The 25666-nt window shown below is 32.3% G+C and overlaps 1 protein-coding gene across 2 annotated transcripts in view; it reads left to right on the top strand.

Annotated features, from left to right (window-relative positions):
* mEFG1 (mitochondrial translation elongation factor G 1) overlaps positions 1–25666 on the top strand; it is a 178673-nt gene that overhangs the window by 17960 nt on the left and 135047 nt on the right. Inside the window, exon 3 of one of the 2 annotated variants that reach the window (XM_085818999.1) lies at positions 3802–3921. The exons of the other annotated variant lie outside the window; for it this stretch is intronic. Coding sequence (XP_085675125.1) covers positions 3802–3921 — 120 coding nt within the window. The remainder of the gene's footprint in view (positions 1–3801; positions 3922–25666) is intronic. 2 annotated transcript variants of the gene reach the window in all.

The raw sequence follows: 25666 nt of genomic DNA, 5'->3' as shown, positions 1-25666 counted from the left end.
TTTAAATTTTTTTTTAGTTTGTCCGCATAAACTTTATTTTTGTGATGCATTGGCAGAGAATTCGCAATAATGAACTGGAATGCCTTTACAATTTACCCAGTTAAAAGAATTTTTTATTTTATTTCAAAATAAAAGTATGAATCAATCCTCACTTTTTATTTCCTTTTCTTATTTCTTTTCTTGTAACCTTATATGTTACTGATTTTTCTGTACCCTTTTTAAGTTATTACTGTTTTTGAATATTTCTCCAAACTTATTGCCAGCTTAGTTTACAGAGACCTCATTTAATAGAGGTTCATTTGTATTAAGCCAAAAGTGTACTTAAGATTTGAAGCTGTGTCCTAGGTATATGGGTAAATTGAAGTATTATAAAATAAAATTTTTCTTTCGTTGATTCATTTATTTCATATGCTTAGACAGAAAATGTAGTTCTTTAATTAAATTATGAAATATATTATTTAGTAGCAATAAGTATGGTAATTTTTTATGCTAAAAATTCAAATGATTTGATTTGATGTTCAGTATTGCTTAGTAAAAATTCGGTACTTTTCTATTATCAGGGTTGGAATCAGAAATGTATGCATGGGTATATGCACACATGCGTATGTACCTGCATGCGTGCATACACATGAGTTTTGTCTTGATAATAGAAAAGTACAAAAAATAATGTGCTTACATGTTATCTCATTGATCATGGAAGGCCATTTTTCACATTGCATCACAATTTCTTTTTTTAATCTGTCTTCAAATAAAGTATCATATTATGTCCATTAATACACATTTTGTCTGATGGTAAGATCCCATAATTTTGGAAATATGCCATTGCTTGTTATTTTAAAGAAGGCAGGTTTTAAGTTTTAATAAGTGCTTTTGCAGGTGCTGGAAAAAATATAGCAGTAAGAGTTAACTTATATCTATATTCATTAAAACAAAAGGGAGCTTATTCGGAATCAGTCTGGGTTATGTCAGACGAGGGTGCTGATATTGTGAGTAGGTTGTTACATCGCACTTATCTATAACAGGTGCTAAATTGGGCTACTTGGCAATAGTTTCACAATCAATGGCATAATATGTAGGTAGCAAATTTTCAATCAGCACATATCTTTTTTTGTGAACTGGGATAATTTTAGTTAAATGACCAGTAAATAATGTAAACGTGTTATAGTCCTTCTAATTAACAGTTTATACATGTAAGTATCGCTGTCCAACTTATCATAGCCCGCGAGCCATATTTTCTTCACCAGACATTTCGGGGGCCAAGAAGGTTGATAAATGAAAAGTCAGTTTATGTTAATTAAAATATTTTATTTATGCTAAAAAGAAAAATTTAAAATATTCGTAATATATTAATGAGAATATTGTGGCCATAATTGTTTAGCAAAAACATCTTTTATGTCCACATGAATATTAGTTGTGGCAAATTTAATTATATCTTCAAAAGTGGAATCTTTCAAACTGTTTCTATATTTTGACTTTATATATTTCATATTGGAGTATGCACGCTCGCAGATATATGTACTTCCAAACATTGATACAATTTGAAGTCCAAAATCTCTCAATTTTGGATATTTCTCTTTATCTAAAAATATGAATATTTCTATTCCAGTTACTCCACGAGATGTAAAAAATGGGTCAGTCTGTAGGTCGCATAATTCTGTTTGGTATTTAAGATCAACGGAGTTAATATCAATATTAATTGGATCACAAAATAAATCAATAGACGGTTTAAGATCATCAAATTGAGAAAATCTTTCATTGAAATCTGTAATTAGCATATCCGATTTTGGTAGAAATATTTTAAAATTCGCTTCTGTATTACATTCCTTCATTTCTTCATAGATCTCTTTGCAAGATTCAAAATGAAATAAATTATTTTGCTCCAAATTAAACCTTAACAATTTTAATTTGTTTCTAAATCCAGTAACATATTTATAAAGGCAACACACATTTTGATCTTGTCCTTGCAAGGATTTATTCAAAATATTTAAATAATTAGTAATGTCCATTAGGAAAGCAAGTGAATAAATAAAATTTTTATCAACTAAATTTGCTATCAAACTTTCATCGACAGCAATTTCTGTGAGAAAAAAATGAACTTTTTCAAAGTGTAAAGAATCTCCTCAAGCACTTTCCAGCACTTAACCAACGAACGTTACTATGTAAAAGCAGATCTCCATACTCAGTTTCCAATTCATCCAAAAATGTTTTAAATTTTCGGTGTGTATGAGAACGATTTCCGCTGCGAATTAAATTAGTAATTTTGTAAATCTTGTCCATTACGTCTTTTAGTGGTAGGGATAAACCACATAATGCCTCCTGATGGATAATATAGTGTAACATATGACATGTTATTCCTTCTTTTTGCAAAAGTCCCACGAACTCAATATTTTTGCCTTTCATAGCTCTAGCACCGTCGGTTACAATAGCAGTGCACTTGTCAAATCTGCCATACTGCTCTACTGAACATTTTAATTGTTTATAAATATCTTCACCTTTTGTTGCTCCGTGTAATGATTGTAATTTTAAAAGTTCTTCTAAATAATTATAGTCTTCATTTACAGTTCTTATAAAGATAAGCATTTGAGACTTGTATAAAAAATGTCTGTGCTTTCATTCAGTGCTACCGAAAAATAGCAGCAGCTATTTCTTAGGTTTTCTAATTTATTAGTGACATGCATGCTAATCTCATTTACACATTAGCTTACAGCCTGGTGAGAAAGTGATACTGTTTGAAATTTTCTTACCATTTCGTAGCCATTAAATGCTTGAGCCATTTTTATGGCACATTTTTTAATGAATTCTCCATCCAAAAATGGCTTCTTTGCCTTTACTATTTCTAAACAAACTTCAAATGATGCAGCTACAGATGCTTCTTGAAATTTTAGCTCTTGATTAAAATAAATCGTTTGATTATCCAGCTGCTTTTTCATTTTTTTCACTAGTGGTATTTTCATGTCTTGCGTGTACGAATGATACTTGTTTTCATGCATGGAAAGATAATGGTGGCCTTCAAGTTATATTCTTTACACACAGCTATGATTTGTAAACATTCCATACACTGGCTTACCATTCTTGTTCAGAATAAATAAATAATCTATCTCCCAGGAATCTTGAAATTCTTGATTTTCGAGGTCTACTTTTCTTTTATTAGTAGCACTCATATTCAATAATTATTTTAATTAATAAATAAATATGAAATTAAGTTAATAATATTATAACACAGTCACCACTCAACAAATTCTAGACAAGACTGCACTCACATGATTGCATGAATCAACCAAATAGCGCAGGGTAGTGTGCGTATCATGTGCGCCTACCATATATAAAGAACAACCAACCACAAATATAATATGTGGTGCCAACGTTGAGCCAACCATGATCAGACGTTAAACAGATTGCTGCTGTATTCAGCCAGGTTAAGTGAAGTTACGCAAACTAAATAGTACCTACTTTAAATTCAAATTAGTTTTAAATTTTCACATAGTAAAATAATTTAATATGAATAATAATTTACTAACATAAATTTATTCATAGTAAAATGTACTCACGGGCCGTAAAAATAATTTGGCGGGCCGTATATGGCCTGCAGGCCGCTAGTTGGACAACCCTGCATATGAGCATTAATTATAGAAAATGTTTTGTACTCTTGATGAAAATGCATTCTTTACTTATTAATGAAATAGTAATCATTAATATATGCAGCATGTTAAATTTTCAATTTAATAAAGGAGATGGTCTGATCTTTGGTGAAATTTGTTTATGTTGTTATTTAAATAGCATCAGTGTTATCAATATTTATAGGTTCACAAGCCAGTTGAAAAAATTAGGAACATTGGCATTTCTGCTCATATAGATTCTGGGAAGACAACGCTGACAGAAAGACTCTTATATTACACTGGCCGTATAGATGAAATGCATGAAGTATGTAATTTTTTTAAGATTTATAATTATATATATATACAATATTGCTCAATAGGTTGTGCAATTAATTAAATAATCAAGCAGTCATAATTAAATCAAAAGTAAGTAGCCAACTAAAAAACAGGAAGAAAATAATATTATCCTTATATAATTCAGAAACCTAGTTCATTTGAAAATGTTTTGGCTGCTCCTTAAGAAGACCAAAGAATTTTTAATTATTTGTTATACAGTACCAAAGTCTGAAATCCAGACATCCAATATCTGGAATTAGCTAAAGTCCATACCACCAAACCCTTTTTTTTTTTTTTTTTAATGCTTTGTGCGTGCACATTTGATATTTTTCATGATAAAATGTGGAGAATTCCAATTCTTAATTTCATTTTGGTGCTATATTAAATACTTCCATATTAAAGAAACAATCATATTATTGCATAAACCTTTATCATCAATAGTATAGCTCTATAGCTATATTTTTGCTAAGTATACATCTCAGACCGAAACATTCTACACTCAACATTGTTGGTTTTATACCTACTGAATAATTTATATCCCTGATGCCAAATCAATGAATCGTTATTTATTACACAACAGCTTGAGGAATAATGATTTCTAAACTTTTTTTAATATTAGTAATTGAATCCCATTGCGATGATTACAGATTTTAGCTAATTGTGTTAATAAGGGGAAATTTCTTTCCGTATGAAAAAAAATAAATTTTACAAAGGATACTCATAAGCCAAAAGATTGCATTTAATGCTGTTTAAATTAAAAGCAATTGATTTGTTATTCAGATAAACCCAAGGCAAGGGTGGAGCAGTTCTGGGCGGCAGAATTTAGGTGAGGCAAAAATTTTTTTTTAAATTTAGAGATGCCTCCAATAACAAAATTAGGGCATAGCAAAATCTGTACAATTTAGAAAAGGCACTGGGATACAAAATTTAAGCAAAATTTTTAGAATTTATGATGGTGCTTGGCAGCAGAATTTCGGACATGCAAAGACTTCAAAATATCTAGCCACTGGCTCCGTACAATCCTTAAGTATATGTAGGAATTTATTTATTTTTATCTCAGATAAGCCTTAAGCATATGCAAAAAATAGTCATAAGTATAGTCTATAATTAAACTAATATAATTCAGGCTTAACTTCATCAGTGTGCACAAATTTTATGATATATGTACAATAATGTATAGCAGAATTTAGCCAAGCTTTGTGATGATGACCATGAATTTGAAGGTTTTCAAATATTATAAACAAAAAGCAAAATTTTCGAATTAACAGAATTTATGAAGAAAGGGGAAAATGATACGAGGGCTATCCAGTAAGTAGATTACGTTTTGGAATAAAAAAATAAACAAAGTATAGGAAACAAATTTTATTATATACAGATGAAAGCCACACTCAAATACTACTTTTCTACATAGTCACCATACAAATTAAGGCATTTATCGTAGCGATGTACGAGCTTGGAAATTCCTTCGTCGAAAAATTCGGCCGCCTGCGCCTTCAACCACTTCGTTACCTCTTCTTGCAGCTGTGCGTCGTCATCAAAACGCATTGATTGCAATTTCGTTTCACAGTTCACATGTTTCACCCATGTTTCGTCACCAGTAACGATGCGATCGAGTAAAGAGTCACCATCCTTATGGTAAGCGTCCAAAAAGTTCAACGCTGCAGCCATTCGCTGATTTTTGTGGTCCTCTGTCAAGATTTTTGGAATCCATCTTGCACAAAACTTGTGGTAACCAAGCTTTTCGCTGATGATTTCGTGCAACAAACTTCGCGAAATTTGTGGAAAACTCAAAGAAAGTTCCGTTATTGTGAAATTTCGATTTTCACGGACTTTAGCATCGACTTTTTCGAGAAGTTCGGCGGTCACTATGCTGGGTCTCCCACTTCGATCTTCGTCGTGAACATTGGTTCAGCCATTTTGAAATCTTATGACCCACTGACGCACTCCACCTTCAGTGATAATGTTGTCCCCATACACTTCACGAAGCTGCCGATAGATTTCTATCGGTTTACAGTTTTTTGCAGTCAGAAACCTTATTACTGAGTGCACCTCGCAGCTCGCGGGATTTTCAATTAACGCAGACATTTCAAACCGTCACAGTATCTGAACGGAGCACAGCACGAACCTCTCACTAGCACGGCTAGATGCAGACTGAGCTGCGCAACGCTCTGACCCCAAGATGGCCGCGCTAGCCCCGCCCCTAGCGGACACAGATGGAAACGTAATCTACTTCCTGGATGGCCCTCGTAATAAACAAAGATGTTACTACAGGAGTTTTTCATTGGGTGACAGTGCTATAATCATCAGTCAACTAATGGATGGTGAAATCTGTATTGTAGCTCTAAGTCGAGAAAATGTTGCTATTGAGAGTGGAGAAAGTGACATAGAGGATGTTGGAAAAAAAAATTGATTGACAATTTAGTGGGAATTTTCAACATAACAATTACAGGATTTGTAACAATAGAGCTTTGTAACTGAACAAGAAATTATGTCTTTCTGTAAAATTAAAAACAAAATATTACCACAAAAAACTAAGCAACTTAAACAGCTTACATTAAAAGAAGTGGTAATAAAGCAAACAAATAAATATTGAGATTTTTATTTTGATTCCTTAAGATCAGAAATATTTCATTATTTCATAAACCGCTATTTCAGATTTAGGTAAAAATAACACACCGAACAAATATTAATTTAAAGGTCAAACAACAAAAATCAGCATTATGTGTACAATTTTTCACAGGACTAGTTTCGATGGTTTTACCGAATCATTAACCTCAGCTGCCAAAGAGCAAATGAATGAGATAAGATAAGAATGACTGGACAGGAGTTAAGCTACTGCCATTATCTATTGATGAAACAAGAAAACTAAAATATAATTTTCTTAAAGGCTGAAAGTAAAGATGGGTTGAAATTAGGGTCGTTAATTAGAACTGAGAAATTTTTTTAATGTGAAACACCTCTAGAAAATCTAATTCACCAATGGAAGACGTTTTTTGAATAATTTTGGCTGCAGAAAAATAGGATTTTGGACCAACAATGCTGTGCAACAGAGGACGTCTGTGTTTCCTTTTTTCTACATATGTCTCATGTTCTTTAATGCAAAATGCTAAGGCTCTCTTAGTTTGACGATTGTAAATTAAACCATACTGGCAAGGAATCCTGTAAATACCCCATGAATACATATCCAGAATGGGCTCCTTAAGTATAGAACTCAGAATTTTATTGATAGGAGAATAAACGACCTGAAAGTTAAATTTCTGTAAAATACACTCATTTCCAAAAGTTAAGCACGAAGATGTAAAATGCAAAAAAATCAACAAATACTTCTTTGATTCACACAAAATTCGGCAGGAAAGTAGCATGTATATTTATGCATAAACAAAATCAATAATTATATACAGAAATGAAAACAATATTAAATTTTTGTAAGTTATCAAATAATGAAATACTGGAGACTTAAACAGAATTATGTATAAAGTGAAAATAAATAGCATAAAATTAAAAAAAAGACATTAATAGGGTATGTGATCCCCCTACCCCATCTGTATACAAAGTTTACACCTTGTGACCATGCTTTCAATTATGTGGTCAACTACCGCAGAATTAAGCAATCTTCTTGTAGAGCAGTTTCCAGCTCAGTAAGAGTGGCTGGAGGTGAGAAACGTGAAGATACGCACGGCCGAGAGCATCCCAAAGATTTTCAATGGGATTAAGGTCGGGCGAATATGCTGGCCACGCCATACGTGCAATCCCTTCACTCTCCAGGTAGTCATTGACGATGTCAGCTCTATGGGGACGTGCATTATTGTGCATTAAAACAAAAGTAGGGCCAACTGCTGCAGCGTACAATCTCACAATGGGTTCTAGGACTTCATCTCGATACTGGACAGCCATCAAAGAACCCCGTTTAAAGATGTGCAGGTCGGTGCGGTATCCTAATGAAATCCCTGCCCACACCATAAGGCTTCAGCCTCAGAATGCGTGATGTTCGGTGATATTTTGGGACTGCTTGCATGTTCGTTGTTCACGCCATATCCTTAGATGCTTGTCATCTGGCTCCAGAGCAAATCTTGACTCATTAATAAACATGACATTGCCCCAGTCAGACACATTCCAATTGCCATGTTCCTGGCACCACTATAATCAGTCCCCTCTTCATTGGATGAATAGAGGGAACATAAACTCGAGGTACCCGTGTGTACAGTCCACTCATATGTAATCTTCGGCGTACAGTAGCTGTAGATATCGCCTAACCAATGGACGCTGTAACCATAGATGTCGTGTGGAGGTCGCTCTGCGATTCTGCTTGGCTACAATATAAATATATCGATCTTCCACGGAGGTTGTAAAACTTGAGCGACCGGCTACGGGCCTTCGGACAACTGTCTGTGTGGTTTGGAATTGTTTCCATAAACGTGAAATTACAGAATGATGAACGCCGAAGAAAAGAGCAACATCTGTGATCGACTGTCCTGTTTCAATGCGCCCCACAGCAAGCCAGCGCTCAGAATCTTCCATTTGTCTTCTGGAACTCATAGAAACACGTATGTCTTGAAAACAAATTGTACGAAAGTTTTAAACACCTGCTATCAGCACTTACAATCAACTTCTTCATAAAGCTGGCTTCTTATAAGACTGCCTTTTTTGCATATTTCTTGATATGAAAGTGTGATTGGCTGTTACTTAACATATTTGCATACTTCCATCTACCTCTGCAGCGAATTGCATCCTCTTCAATTCTGATTTGCTTCCGGAAATAAGCATTTTCCTCTCTGTGCTTAACTTTTGGAAGTGTGTGTACATGCAATATTATAGCTAATTGATGGAAAGAAAGGAATGACAATAGAATTCTTATAATCTCCTAACACACCACACTTCAAAGTCTTTTTGGTGTGCTGAGATGAGAATATTTTAATTTATTGGTTAATAATGTTGGGTGGAAAGTCCCTATCAATAGCTACTGCTTTTAAATAATTTAGTTCTTGATCAAGAGCCAACTTAGAGGAGCAAAGTTGAAGTGTGCAGAAAACAAAAGAATAAAATGAAGCTAACTTTTGTTTAGTCATGTGACATGATTTGAAGTGTGGTGGAAGGCTAACCGATGAAGGTTTACAGTAAATAGTAGTATTTACCGTAAACCTTCATCAGTTGAAGTTGGTTGTGTTACGTGTGACCAAAATGTTGTGGATTGGAAGAGAATTGCATGTCTCAAGTTCAATGTTATTAACCAGGCAGTTGAAAAATTCTTGTCTTAACACACCAAAAAGGACACTCTTGTTTTGGGAGATTATAAGAATTTGTTGTCATTCCTTTCTTTCCATCAATTAGCTATAAAATTGCACTTAATTTACAGAAATTTAACTTTTGGGTCGTTTATTCTTCTATCAATAAAACTCCGATTCCATATTTAAAGACCCCATTTCAGATATGAATCCTGGGATATTTACAGAATTCCTTGCTACTGTGGTTTAATTTACGTTGATCAGACTAAGACAGTCTTAAAATTTCACATAAAAGAACATAAGGCATATGTTAGAAAAAAGGAAACACATAAGTCCTCTGTTGGACAGCATTGCTGGTCTGAAAATCGCACTTTCCATTTTTCCATTTTCCAAAATTATTTCAAAAACATCCTCCATTGCTGAATTAGATTTTCTAGTCATTTCACATTAAAAAAAAAAACTCTCTGTTCTAGTTAATGACCCTAATTCCAATCCATCCTTACCTTCAATCTTTAAGGAATTTATGTTTAATTTTCTTGTTTCATCAATAGATGATGGCAGTAACTTAACCCCTGTCCAGCCATTTTTTACTTATCCTATCACTATATCTTATCTTATTCATTTGCTCTTTGGTAGCTGAGTATTACGGTTTGTTAAAAACCATCGAAAGTAATCCTGTGAAAAATTGCAAATATAACACTGATTTTTGTTGTTTGACTTCTAAATTGCTATTTCAGATTTTTAATTTTACAATTTCGATATGTCATCTTACTAGATTTAGACTGATGTTCTAATATCAAAAAAAGTCCCGAAATGGAATGTCCAAAGTTCCAACAAGTCCAGATTTCAGACTTTGTTTTAAATTTTACTGAGTTTTTTGTTTTAATTTTCATTTGTTTTCTTCCTGTTTGATTGTTGGTCACCTATTTTTGATTTAATTATTGTCAATTGATCATACATGTGTGTGTACCAAAGAGCTGATTATGTTCATTATGTATCTACCAAAGAGTTCATTATATGTATATGTAATGTTATCACAATTTTGAAAGCACATGTAAGAACACTGCGACATAGATGCATAGAAATGCTGATTGTGAAGATACTTGATGCTTTGAGCATCCATCCATTTTGAAGAAGAAACAATCGAGCTGGATCAAATTCCGTATTTATTTAAATTCACATTTTGGTAGTCATAATTCACTTGGCACTCCATTTGTACCTATTTCCAGAACAATTTTGATACTTTAGTGACAGAAGCGAATATAGATCATTGCAGCAGCGTCTTAACAGGATGAAAGGGTAAGCAAAAATAGAGAGAGAGTGTCGTACTACTTCAGACGAAAAAGAGAAGGAATCAAAAAAGGCTTTGTTTTACAAATTACTTTGATTGGACAAGAGATATCTGCATTAAGGGTTACATAAGATTGCATGATTAATTTGAATGATGCTGTTTAGACTCGTGGCACTATTTTTAGACAGAGAGAGGAAGTCCCCCAATTGAAATAAAACTAGGTGAGATTATAGCCAATTAAAATTAGAAGTTTGCTTTCATATTTTGTATCTTACACATTCCCCCCTTTCAAAAAGAAAAAGGCAGAGCGATAAAGAAGCCTTTTTGAAAGAAAAATCATTAGAGTAGCAAAACATGAGAGATATAATTTTGAAACATAATACAGTACAAAATCTGTAATCCGGAATGATCTATAATTCGGACCTCAAAGTTTTTTTTTTTTTTTTTTAATGCTTTAGGCATGCACGTTTAAAGTATAATGGACGGTATAAGCTAGGCTAGAATTATCTTTACTGATTCTAAGGCATTTCATTTAATGTTGCAGATTGCGCTGTTCCTTAATCTTCTAATTGGATCCGGCTTGTTATTTTTTGCAGACTGTTAGAGCAATTTTATAAAATTAAGTGTGAAATTTTGATTATGTCAAAAAGCGTTTCCAATTCTGGAGCTGCTGAAGGATCTACAAAGCGAAAGCATGTTTCGATGTACCGCTTCCAATAGTGAAGAATATCAATTTATTGATATGTATTTACTGTTATAATAAAAACCTCTAGCCTAGAGATCATTGTTAAAAACCCATGAAGATAATTCAATAAGCAGAAAGAACCAACATCAATCAATCAATATCTACAAAGAGCCCTCATGGCAATCAACACCCATAGACAAAAAGCTCTGAAATAGATGAGTATTTCTGAAAATATAAATAAATTTCAATGCTGATACTTATAAAATTATTTCTAACCTCACAACAGACAATGGTGGATTGGCCAAAGAAATCGGCTCTGGCAGGAAAAAAAATGTCAGCCCTACGGCCCATATGAAATGTGATTATACATATAAGTTATCATTGTCATCAGCATCATCATCATAAAAATTAATTTTAGAAAATAAAAATATATTTTAACAGAAAAGTAACACTTTATTCACATGTATATACAGTACAAAGTCTTTAATCCGGACGTCCATAATCGGAAATGATCTATAATCTGGACCTCAAAGCTACAAACTTTCTGCGCATGTGTAAACATATAATGCATTTACGCGTGCGCGTAATACCTTTACGCATGCTCAAATGCGTTTGCGCATGCGCATAATACATTTACGTTTGCGCGTTTAATGTATAACGGCCGATATAAGCTAGGCTAAAATTATTTAATTATCTATTTCAGTTAATGTTGCAGATTGCGTTGTTCCTTAATCTTCTAATTGGATCCGGCTTATTATTTTTTGCAGATTGTTAGAGCAATTTTATAAAAAGTAAGCTTGAACTTTCGATTATGTCAAAAAGAGTTTCCGGTTCTGGAGCTGCCAAAGGATCTACAAAGCGAAAGCATGTTTTGATGTCCATAAAACAAAAAGTGGAATTGCTGCAAAAAATGGATAAAGGCATAATATCGCTTCCGATAGTGAAGAAAGTGACAGAGAGGTTATTGAAAATGAAAAAAATTTCGATTGACAAGTTAGTCGGTATTCTCCACACAGCAATTACTGGACTTGAACACTGGAACTTTGTAACTGAACAAGAAATTATGTCTGTTTATAGAATTAAAGAGAAAGTATTAGCACAAAAAACAAAGCAACTTAAACAACTTGCATTGAAAGAAAAGTTTAATAAAGTAAACAAATAAATATTAAGTTTTTTTTTTTTTTTTTGTATATTTTGATATCCTTTAGATCATAATTGCTCTTTATTTCATAAATTATGGTTTCATATTTTTAATTGTATAATTTCTGTATGCCATTTTACCAGATTTAAATTGATGATCTATAATGTGGAAAAACCCCTAATCTAGAATCGCCGAACTCCCGACGAGTCCGGATTAAGGACTTTGTACTGTGTTATATTTATTTTGTTAATGTTAGCATCTCATGTGGAGGCTTGCCTTCACATTCTGTATTACCTTTTGAACAATAAAATTATAATATGTAAAATTTTGAGTTCAGAAATAACTTTAAGCACTATATTGTTTTTAAAAAATTGCAGATTTTTAAAGTCCTATTAAAATTCAAGTCCATTCTGCAAAATGTTCTTGTTTCTGGATCATTCACATCACAATTTTGATATTTCAGGGAAAGATTTTCAAAAATTTTGCACAAAGGATCACAATTATGAAAATTTTATATCCCTATTAATTACCGTATTTGATGGCATATAAGACGCACCTTTATTTAGACGGCCACTCACAAGGAAAGAAAGTTTCAATAGCGTGGTTTCTTTTAGTTTTCACGTTTTGTAAAAGCCAAATAAACAATTATTTAATGCAATTACCTTCACATATAAGACGCAGGTAACTTTTTTGAGACCAAATTTAGGAAAAAAAGGGCATCTTATATGCCGTCAAATACGGCATTACAAATAATAATAAATCTTAAAATTTTACACCATACTAATTTTAACATTTATAAGTAATATTTTATCAATTTGTAATAGCATGATTGAAATTATGGTTTTTACTTTTATTTTACAATTTTTGTATTTTATACAAACTGGGAGACCCCACAGCTTTCTCCTAGCACATACATATCCAACTATTTGGGCAAATCCACTTTAAACTGACTCATGTATTAAAATTTTCACGAGTGGTTATGTAAATTGCACGCCACATTCCATTTATTAAAAAAAATTCACACTCCATTATATGAAAAAATAAAATTCCTATATAAAAATTAAATAACATGGGACTTTCAAAGTTTATATTGCATGAGGTTAAAAGGAACTATTATGCAGAGATGAAACAGGCCGCTGTTTCAGAACCAATAATCTCTCAACATACTTTATATTTAACATACAATTATTCATAATTATAACATTCATTTACCATAATTCCAAACAAATTTTAATGCATTTTACTCTTAATTAAAATCTCGTATAAATTTATTATGATTGTTCAATTTCTTAAATCTTTGGTATTTGTAAAAATTTTATCAATGTCTAATATTCTCTCATTTAATAATTATTTCATTTATATTTTCATATACACTTCATTCTCAAAATAATTAGAAAATTCTTAAAATTCAGATTTTTAAATAATAATCTTAATTACAAAATAATTCCAAAATTTTTAACATTAATTCAAAATTTTTGACTAAACTTATACTTACTAATAACAATAAAATTTAATAATCTTCACAGAATAAAATTTTAGAATACTTATACATTTTAATTTGCTAGTTTCATAATACAATGCCACATTACATTTTCAGATTTCAAAATATACCAAATTATTGAGCAAGTTTTGCATAATGATGCACTTGGAGAGAATCTCAAAAAACTGTTTTATCATGCAACCTCAAAACACACTTTTTTCAATATCGTCATTTTTTTTCATCGATGGAAACAACTTTAAACGGTCAATTTGGAACCGAAGAAATTAACCAATAGTGATGAATGCATTCTTTTTATTTTATCCACTAGTTAAAGGATGCTAGATAGTTGAATAAACTCTGCATCAGGTGTTCCATGCATTTGAGACATTTTGGTAGGTTTGAAAATCGACTGCGTCAAAAAAATGTAATGATAGCACTATTTTGGAAGCATTGATGTAGATGCATAGAAATGCTGAATGCAAAGATACTTGATGCTTTGAGTGTCATTCCATTTTGAAGATGAAACAATTGAGCAGGATTAAATTCTGTATTTATTTAAATTCACATTTTGGTGGCCACAATTCACTTGGCACTCCAATCGTGCCTATTTCCAGAACATTTTTGATACTTTAGTGACAGAAGCAAATATAGATGATTGCAGCAGCATCTTAACAGGATGAAAGCTTAAGCGAAAAGAGAGAGGGTGTCGCAGTACTTCGGAGGGAGTCAAAAAAGGTTTTGGTTTACAAATTACTTTGATTGGGCAAGAGATATCTGCATTCAGGCTTACGTAAGATTGCATGATTAATTTGAGTGACACATTTTAGACTTATGGCGATATTTTTAGACAAAGAGAAGAAGTCCCCTAACTGAAATAAAACTGAGATTATAGGCAATTAAAATTAGAAGTTTGCTTTCACATTTTTTATCTTATATATATATTAGCTTTAGGATCGGTAAATGTCTATGGCCATATATATATAGCTGTAGGATTGGTAACTGTTTAGTAAATCTTAAATAGTTTTCTGGTTGCAATTTTTTAATTTTGACTCCTTTTTCATTTACAGTTAATTGCCCTTGCATTAATATATTGGTACTAATGATAACTTGTAAAAACATTTCATTTTCTGTGATAACACAAATATGAAATGAAGAATCATCAATCATCCATTAACTGTAGATTTGCCGTTTCAAGTTCAAGAGAACCTACCTTCTTATGTAAATCTTCTTGAATTAGCATCTCTTTACTACCAGTATCTATTAAAGCATCAATTTGTAAATTACCTAAATTAAGAGTTTTATGCATTAATTTCTGACAAGTCTGAGTAATTGGAGTTACAGTTTTGGCATCCGGGATATTTTTAGGAGATATTTTGAAACAACGCATGGCTTTGTCTCCAAATAAGTTACATTTAAAACACTTAAATCCTTTACTCTTATTGTTACATGATTTTGATTTGTCGCCTATACTCCCACAGTTATAACACTCTGGTTCTTTACTCTTACTAGGTATAGCGCAGAGCCAGGACTAGGGTGAGGCAACTGAGGCACTTACCTCAAGTGAATCACTAAAAGGGGTGCCAAATTGACCATATGAATTCGAAAATTACTTTAATTATGTTTTTAAAATTGTCAGTTATTATTAGGGGAAATAACCTTCGGCAAATTTAAATTAGTAAAGCAATAGGAAGAATTTCAAGAAAACCTGGAAATTAGTGCTATGTGAATTCCGATGTTATTTCTTATTTATAAAAAAAGAATTAACATTTTCATTTGAAAGATATAAGTAATTGATTATATTATTTTTCTGAATTTGCGAAGCTATGATTAAAATATACTTTAAGAATTATGGTATAATTATGCTATAAGAATTATTATATTTTGATTTAATACATTAAAAAAAACAACTAAACTGAGTGGCATAACAGCCCTAATGAGCCACAGCCTGCAGTGCCCAAAATCTGTTTTATTGACCGTGAGCACCAAGGTGCATAAGCATATGCCCTGAACAAGTGGTCAGCTTGGTCACAGGACCCCCAGTGTTTAGTTCCCAAGCGAACTTGGTACTCATTTTTATCGACCCAAGTGATGGAAATCAAGGGATGAAAGGCTGAGTCGACCTTGCCCAGCCCGGGGAATGAACCCCGGACGTGTGGTGCTGCTGCTTGATGCACTAGCCACTGTGCCTTTTTTAATACATTTACTTTTGTTTAATACAAAAATATATATAGTGGCACACATTTACCTTTTTTGACTCAGGTGAAAAAATATCTTAGTAAGGCACTGGTATAGCACATTCTTTATTTGTGTGTTAGTACTTGAATGACCTTTATTCTTCGTATCTGGAATGCAAATTTTCTCGTATATTTTTAATTTCTTTTTAAATTCAAAAATAGTTTCACACCCATAGAAAATAATTTTGTTGCTACTTGAATCGGGTATTCCATTAATTACATAATCAAGAAGGAATAAATGATCAACAGAACCATGACTGGCTATTTCTCGCATTGCAATTAAATACTCAGAAAGGAATTCACCAGGTTTTTAATGTTATTTGTGTAACAAATTATGAAATTGTGCACTGTTTATTTTAGAACCAAATTCAGATGAAAGATTTTCTTTTAACTTCTCCCATGGCATAATACCTTTCAGAGACAATAAATACTTTAGCAGAATAAGTAAACAATTTTTCATAATTAAAGTAACTTAAGTAATTTAAAAGATTCTTCTAGATTGCAAATTAATGATTTAACCAGATATGTATCAGAACCATTAAATTCTGAAACATTTTCTAAAATGTTACAAAAATCTAACGAAATATTACTATGCTTCAAAATGTTTTAATCTACTGAATTATTTATAGGAAGTGATTCTGACTGAACAGAATTAACATCATCATCCTTATCAGAATTGCAAACACTTTCATTTTCAGATAACTCATCATCGTCATCACTTTTGGATTTTAAAAGCTAAAATCACAAAGACTCTTCAATATTAAATCACAGATTTTATCAGCATTTGAGTCATAATTAAGATGTAACAAATTACACACATAAATAAAATCATTTGCCTTTAAAGTTATAAGTAATTTTTGTTTTGTTTATTCAGCTTTAAAGTCAGATGGAGAAACCACAAAAGTTATGCAATCTTACTCTATTTTTCCTATCACCTACAGTTCCAAATACAATTTGCTGTAAAAGTTTAATAGATTGTGTAGGCTCAGTTTTTAAGGAATTAGAAATTCTAGGAATAGAATTTAAAGTAGTCATCTTGATTAACAATACAGTAGAACACTATCCTTAGAAGTAACAGCATGGAAATAATTAAAACAAATTTACTTGCTTTCTCAGTGTAATTTTCATTGTAATTCTTCCTAGGCTCATCACATCCTGAGCACCCATAATCTGTAGGATCGGTACTTATTGTCTAGAACAGGGGTCGGCAACCTTTTGAGTTGGAAGAGTGAAAAATTACAGTTTACAAAATTTCAAAATTCAGAACAATTTTTAAAAATTCGATTCAGAACATTTTTTAAATATTTTTTTTATATATAAATAAATAATATTTGCATATGGAACTAAAGAGCCACAGCTTCACATCCAAAAGGCCGCATGTGGCTCGCGAGCCGCAGGTTGCCGACCCCTGGTCTAGGAGTATGATGTGTGTGAATTTATTTCCGAGATAGCTGTCTAGGGACTCTTAATAATTAATCCGATTTATGAAAAACTTGAAAATGTAATGGGAGCATGACTACAAATTGCAAAATGCTTATATACATAGAAGGAAAAAGGTGAGATTATTTACAGATGAAGATAAGTAATAAATTTTTATAACTTATACACACACATACATATACAGTCAAAAGTCGTTAATCCGGACTCGTCGGGACTTCGGCGATTCCGGATTATCGATTTTTTCGGATTATAGATCATCAGTTTAAATCTCGTAAGATGGCATGCAGAAATTCTAAAATTAAAGATATGAAACCATAATTTATGAAATAAAGAACAATTATGATCTAAAGGGTATCAAAATTTGCAAAAAGAAAAAGCTTAATATTTATTTGTTTACTTTATTAAACATTTCTTTCAATGTAAGTTGTTTAAGTTTTGCTTCGTTTCATGTGATAATACTTTCTCTTTAATTCTATTAAACAGACATAATTTCTTGTTTAGTTACAAAGTTCTGCTGTTCAAGTCCTATAATTGCTATGTCGAGAACACGGACTAATTTATCAATCGAAATTTTTTCGTTTTCAATAACCTCTGTCACTTTCTTCGCTATCGAAAGCGAATTATAATGACGAGGAACTTGTTTTAAATCATATCAAAGACGGAGCATTCTCTTTAATTCTATTAAACAGACATAATTTCTTGTTTAGTTACAAAGTTCTGCTGTTCAAGTCCTATAATTGCTATGTCGAGAACACGGACTAATTTATCAATCGAAATTTTTTCGTTTTCAATAACCTCTGTCACTTTCTTCGCTATCGAAAGCGAATTATAATGACGAGGAACTTGTTTTAAATCATATCAAAGACGGAGCATATCGAGATGAAATACTACATTTGATAAGGAATTATAAGCCAAATAAAATAAAAACATCTGCGCTGAAGATAAGGATAGTGCTGACAGATCAACTTCCAATTCATTCCCGCCGCGGCGATCCCCCCGCCGAGCAGCGTGAAATTGATAAACAGATTTCGGATTTCAAAACATACTTTCACTTTAGATCCTTTACATATTAACAAATATATATCGGAAATTCTATTTGACATAATCGAAAGTTCAAATTTACTTTTATAAAATTGCTCTTACAGTCTGCAAAAAATAATAAGCCGGAAATAATTCGAAGATTAAGGAACAACGCAATCATCAACATTAACTGAATTAGATAATTTTAGCTTATACGTCCATTATACATAAAATGCGCACGCGAAAACGTATTCTGCACTTGCACACACTGATATGCGCAGTCGTAAAAGGTCTTATGCGCACGCGTAAACGCCTATGCGCATGTGTCAACGCGGCGCATGCGCAGAAAGTTTTTAGTTTTGAGGTCCGGATTATAGATCATTCCGAATTATGGGTGTCCGAATTAACGACTTTTGACTGTATATACATAAATATGTAGGATGGCATCATCCACAACAATTAGATGGTTCTGCAACTGTGTTTACATACAAACATCTTTCAATCACATCATCATCTTAATGGCAGAGTCATCTGACTTTTCTCACTGTAAGAAGAGATTTGTTTCATACAGTTTGCAGAACCATCTAATTGTTGTGGACCATCCTACATATTTATGTATATATACGTATGTGTGCGTGTAAGTTATAAAAATATGAAGAACAATTTATTGCCAAATTAAACTTAATTGGCACTAATTGACAATAGATCTTTTAATTACTAATTATTAATTAAAGTACAACCCCTTCAAGGCATCTGTGATTTCGCTGCAATATCCATATTGCTGTAATCACTATCCAGAACTAATTAAAAACTTTCCAAGTTTATTAAAGTACCACATCCAACTCTTCATCCTCTTTCACCATTCTGCCTTCCTGCTGACAACATATTGCTTGGTCTGTGCTAGCTTTCCTCTCTCATATAAGATGTAATTGCATAACTAAAATTTGTAGCATGCTTAATGCCCCTATTGCTCTAGAGATTAAGAGCATACGAGTATGTTCTAAGAAATTCATCATTCAAAAATAAATGGTGTGCAACTACAAAACTGGTCATGTTTCTTCCACAATTCCATCCGGTCATAAACTACACCCTTATCCCAGCTTCCAACTACGTAGCAGTTTTTCTCAACCATGACTAAAAAGTGAATTGATGCCTTCTCTAATCAAGCTGTGATCTGATATCAAGTTATCTGCAACAGAGTCCAAGCATCCCAAATTTATTAGCAAGTAAATTAGTAAGATGATAACAATCACTATATAGGTGAATCCATTTTAAAATTTAAACAAGCTCGCTTTTTGAATGGCGTTATATGAATATTAAAAAATTTTCAGAATCTTATGCTAAAAAGCTGGGAGAGGGATCTGTGAGTAAATATGGTATGCAAAAGTTAACTCTAAAATAAATATGGTATCTAAAATTAAATTTACATTTATACATGCACATGGGAGCGGGGACATTTACAGGTTGTAAGTTACCTTCTTACTAAAATTATTTTCTCCAAAATTTGAAATAATTTATAAATTTCTGCATCACTTTTATCAAGGTTGTATCAAAATTTGATGCAATCACACTGTTCTTTTATGTCATCCATTTTCATGTTCAATAAAATTGTAAAAGACATGAAGCATAATGAAAAAAAAAAATTTCATTGGCAAGGGGGGATAGCTTAAGATAAATTTTTTAATGAGACAATCCAACATAGATAACACACATAGAATTCAAAAAGGATTTTCATAAACTTCTGAGTAGATAGTACTTTGTATATTGAAATCTAACCAAAGCCATCTATTATCTTTTTAATTTAGTTTCTGGTTTCTTCTATGTAATGAATTTTCAAAAGACATTTTTAACCCTCTGAGCAGCATGAATGGCTTTATCTGGTCATGAGTATTTTTTGTCACTTATAATTTATAAGCTTATAAATATATAGCTTATAATTTAAGATATTTTGTTTTCTAACTTTTAGTTATGTAAACGTATCATAGTGAATATAAGGAAAATAGTGACTAAACTAAGTAATTATATAAATTTAGCTAATAAACACTGTTCAAATACAGATCCAAAACCTCAGGCTGCTCAGGATGTTAATGAGCATTAAAGTCCAAGATCTGGACGTTCAATATTTGGAATGATCTAAAATCCGAACCTTAAAGCCACCAACAAAAAAGTTTTTTAGGAATTTTTTAAATGCTTTATAACATTTGATTTTTCCCCTATAAGACAACATATGGAAAATCCTGATTCTTAATTTCACTTCAGCAGTAAATAAAATACCTCATTATTGAAGAAACAGTCATTTTAGCTTAAATTTGTGTGATCAATTTTTTGGCTCCGTTGCTGCATATCTGCTTGGCATTCATTTCAAACTGAAGCATTCTACATAGAAACATCGTTGATTTTACAACTAACTAATATTTTATATCTTTGATGCCAACCTGCCTAGTCATTATTAATTATATTTTGGTTTCATCACGTTATGTGTATCAACACATGACAACTTGAGTAATGACTCATGTAGTGGTGCCTAAACAATTTTTTTTTATTATTATATTAGTAATTGAATAACATAGAGAATGGAAATTTTTATGTTGACATCACACTTGTCGATGATAAAAGATTTAAGTTAAATGCTCTAATGTTGACGAAGAGAAATTTAACAAAAATTTCTTTCCGTGTGCTAAAAATAGATTTTGTTAATGATACTAACAGACCAAAAAATTGCATTTAGTGCTATTTAAATTAAGAATAACTGATTTATTATTCACATAAACCCAGAACCAATGCCAGAGCATTTATGGCCATGCCGGCCAACAGAATTTAGGGAAGACAAAATTTTTCGAATTTAGAGAAGCACCGAGTAACCAAATTAAGGGATAAAAATTTTTTTAGAATTTAGAAAGCACTAGGACCCAAATTAGGGGCAGCAAAAATTTAGAACTTAGGAAGGCACTTGGTAGCAGAATTTTTAAGACCCACGGAGTCTGCATCATGCGGCAAAATGTGTAGTGCTGGCCATCAGTAAGTTTAAGTATATGTGGGAATTTAAGCCTTAAGCATATGTAAGAATTAGACATAAGTATAATTAATAACTAAATTAATACAATTCAGGCTTAATTGCCTCAGTGCACAATAGAATCAAGACAAAATTCAACAGAGCATTTTTGTCTTTCATCGCCAATAATGTATAGCGGATGCTGTTAAGCTAGGCTAAAATTATACTTTACTGATTCCAAGGAATTTCAGTTAATAGAGTAGATTATGCTCTTCCTTAATTTTCTTATTTGATCCAGCTTATTATTTTTGGCAGGATCTGCTGGACAGGCAGAAAACTGATCAGCCAGAGTAGTTTTATGAACACTAAAGTTAGAACTTTCGAATATGTCGAAAAGGGTTTCTAATGTTGGAGCTGCAATAGGATCTACAAAGCCAAGGCATGTTTCAATATCCATTAAACAAACAAGGTAATTGCTGCAAAAAAATGGATATAAGTATATCCATTTCAAAATTATGTAAATATGGCATTGGAAAATCAATTATATGTGACGTAACAGAAAAGGAAACACTGTGATTTTTTTGTGGGTTCTGACACCCTACTCACAATGAATAACAGAAAAATTATTTGCTATGCTAAAAGTTATGATCATGGCAAAGTGATGATTGAATGGTCAGACAGAGCCGCAGCAGAGGCATGCCGCTGATGGGTCCAATGCTAATGGCTCAAGCCAAAATATTTCATGAACAAATGAACTTAAAAACTGTGCACGTAGTCCACAGATTTGTTAACCAAATTTTAAAATCAATGTGGTATAATGCAATTAAAAATTTCAGAGGACAAAGCTTCAGCTGATACTGAAGCTTCTAAACTATTTGAAGAAGAATTCATTGAACTCGTTAATAGTGACTCTTCTGGCAATATGTACTGCAAAATACATCGGCAAACTCTACCGAAAAGGCTCCATCTGGTGTCAAAGATTCCAAAGCTAGACTAACAATTTAAGCATGTGCAAATTCTGCAAGAACACACAAGTATAAACTTTTTGTAATTGGGAAAAATGCACGACCTTGAGCATTTAAAGGAGTAAAGATTTTTCTGTTATATATCCTGCAAATAAAAGAGCAGGGATGACACTAGCAGTAATGTATGATTGATTTGAAAATCATTTCATACTCGAGGCTCAGCAAGATTTGAATGTGGTTGGTTTACTTAATGATGCAGAAATTGTCCTGATTATAGATAACTGTTCGTCTCATATTTCACTTAAAGTTTTAATGAAAGATAATGTACCCATGTTATTCTTTCCTCCAAACTGTATGTACATCATTCAGCCTTTGGGTATTAGAAAAGTGCAGTCACTGAAATGCAAATATAAAGTAGTATTTTTAAAAGCGTGTGTTAAATTTCTTGATTTAAGTTAAATGCAGTAAATGTTGACGGGGAAAATTTATTAAAAAGGATTTTAAAGATATTTTAGCATAAAATCTGCTGTGTGGAGCATCGCGAGATCGTAGAAGGATGTGCCAGATACTTTAAAAAGTGCTTGGCATGATTTATGGTCAGCTACCATTCTTCATGGGGAAGATGATGAAGATGATAGCTGTGAGTCTGAAGGTTCTCGGATATCGCAAACCAAAGGTGAAATTTTCCAATTACCGTATTTGACGGCATATAAGACGCACTTTTTTTCCTAAATTTGGTCTCAAAAAAGTTACCTGCGTCTTATACGTGAAGGACACAGGTTAACTTTCAATACTGAATGCTATTTTTAGCCCGTATAAAGGTTTAGACACACATAACTTTTTCTACATCTACATGTGTGTGGCCCTCTAAATAAGGATGCGTCTTATATGCCAGTGCATCTTATATGCGGTCAAATACGGTAGTATATTTTGTAAAGAAATGTGGAGAAGGGGTAATAAATGAAGATGATATTGTAGTGGAATGTAATTTAATGTTTTTATATAATTATTAAGCCTTCCTAAGTGGTAACATGATGTAATGTTTTGAATAGTTATTAAGATTCGCCATGTGGCAACAAAGAGTCAAGCTAAAAACGTTGTTACTTGGAGTGTTCCTTGATAAGCATTGCATAAGCTTTATTTCTTAAAAGTTTGTTATATTTTTATGTAAAAAATAAGTAACATGTTGCAAACAAGAATGGAAATTGTAAAAATAAATTTACTGTTTCTTTTAAGACCAAAATAAGCATTTTTTCATTTATGAAATGCTCTGGCTGATCAGTTTCGATTTCGCTTATTCATCAAATCCACATTAAAAGATTGGTGACCGTAACATTGGATTATGGAAGGAACATCAACGATGGAAACTTGGTGAGTGTTAAAATTCCACCTTTTTGGCCAGAAAAACCTGAAGGTTTTTTTTTTTTTTTTTTTTTTTTTCCAAATAGAAGCTCAGTTCAAAATTAATGCAATAATTGTTGATAATACCAAATTTAATTATGTAGTATCTCAACTAGAGCCAAAATATGTTGAAATTATTTTATATCATTATGGATAAAACTTCTGATAATAAATATGCCTTGGTTAAAGAAAGACTGTTAAACACATTCAAAGAGAGCAAAAATAAGTGAATTAAGCACATAGTCACTGGCCTTGACCTTGGGGATATGAAACCCAGTCAGTTACTTCAAAAAATGAGATTACTCGCTACTGATGACATTTCAGATAAAGTACTCAAAACATTGTGGTTAGAAAAAATGCCTGACTCAATAAAAAGTATTTTACTGGTTTCCGATGAAGGGTTAGACAAAATAGCTTTAATGGCCGACAAAATAATGGAAATGAATTCAAAACCTGAAATTTATTCTACTGGCAAAAATTTTAATTCAGTCAATGAGTTACTGCTAAAAATGTCTTCTCTGGAAAAACAAATAGAAACTTTAATTGTTTCTCGCCAATCTCGGTCTCAGAATCGTAGTAGCGATAGATACAAAGAGCAAAGTAGAAGTAATAAACGTAAAATATTTAATCCGAATGGAAAGTATTGTTACTACCATTACATGTTTGGCTCAAAATGCATTCCTGAAAAGTGTCAAACTAACTGCTTTTGGGGTCAAAAGAAGTCGGAAAACTTAAACCAACAGCAAAATTAGCGGCTGATTTTGCTGCAGGTTATGTTCAGGATGGCCGCAAACACCGAATATTTGTGACTGACAAACACACGGGTTTGCATTTTCTAATTGAGTCCGGCGCAGATCGCAGATGCTTGTTTATTACCTGCTACAAAAGAAGATAACCTTCTTAGTGACTTCAAATTATATGCCGCCAATGGCACAGAAATTCCCACTTATGGGGTAAAATTTTTAACGCTTGATCTTGGCCTTTGTCGAGCTTTTTGATGGCCATTCGTTATTGCCAAAATTAATAAAGGCATAATCGGAGCAAACTTTTTGGACCATTTCAAGTTATTAATTAATTTAAACAACAAAAGATTAATTGATGGTGTAACTAACCTTACTACTCAATGTGACATTACATCCATCTCCAAAATGAATGATATAAGTTTAATACATGATAAGTTAAAATATCATGATCTGTTATCCAAGTATCTGAATATTGCAAAACCTAATCTTTTGATAACAAATGTTAAGCACAATGTTAAACATCACATTTTAACAGAAGCTCAACCGGTGTATTCCAAGCCAAGACAGCTAGACAGTAAAAAATTACAAACAAGAATTTCAATATATGTTGGAAAACAATATAATAAGACAGTCTACATCTCCATGGGCTAGTCCTCTCCACTTAGTCTCTAAAAGAGATGGAAATTTTCGTCCCTGTGGAGACTATCGAAGACTTAATGCTATAACTATTCCTGACAGATACCCTATCCCTAGGATTAATAATTTTAACCACATTTTAAAAGACAAAAATTTTTTTTTTACCAAAATTAATCTTTTGAAAGCCTATTTCCAAATTCCTGTAGCCGAAGAGGACAAACAGAAAAACGCCGTAATTACGCCATTTGGCCTCTATGAATTTAATGTAACGAGCTTTGGTTTGCGAAATGCACCAGCTACTTTTCAAAGATTCATACATGAAGTATTTCAAGGTCTGGACTTACTTTTCCATATCTCAATGACATATTAATTGCTTCTGCCTCAAAAGAGGAACACAGACATCACTTGAAACTTGTTTTCGATAGATTAGATAAATACGGTTTGAGAATCAACATTTCTAAGTCGATCGTGGGTATTGCTAACT

The sequence above is a fragment of the Stegodyphus dumicola genome, chromosome 6 (assembly GCF_044657685.1).
Source record: "Stegodyphus dumicola isolate Sdum_Otavi_A_Nest chromosome 6, ASM4465768v1".
Taxonomy (NCBI): Eukaryota; Metazoa; Arthropoda; class Arachnida; order Araneae; family Eresidae; genus Stegodyphus; species Stegodyphus dumicola.
This window is presented reverse-complemented; position numbering and strand designations above follow the sequence as displayed.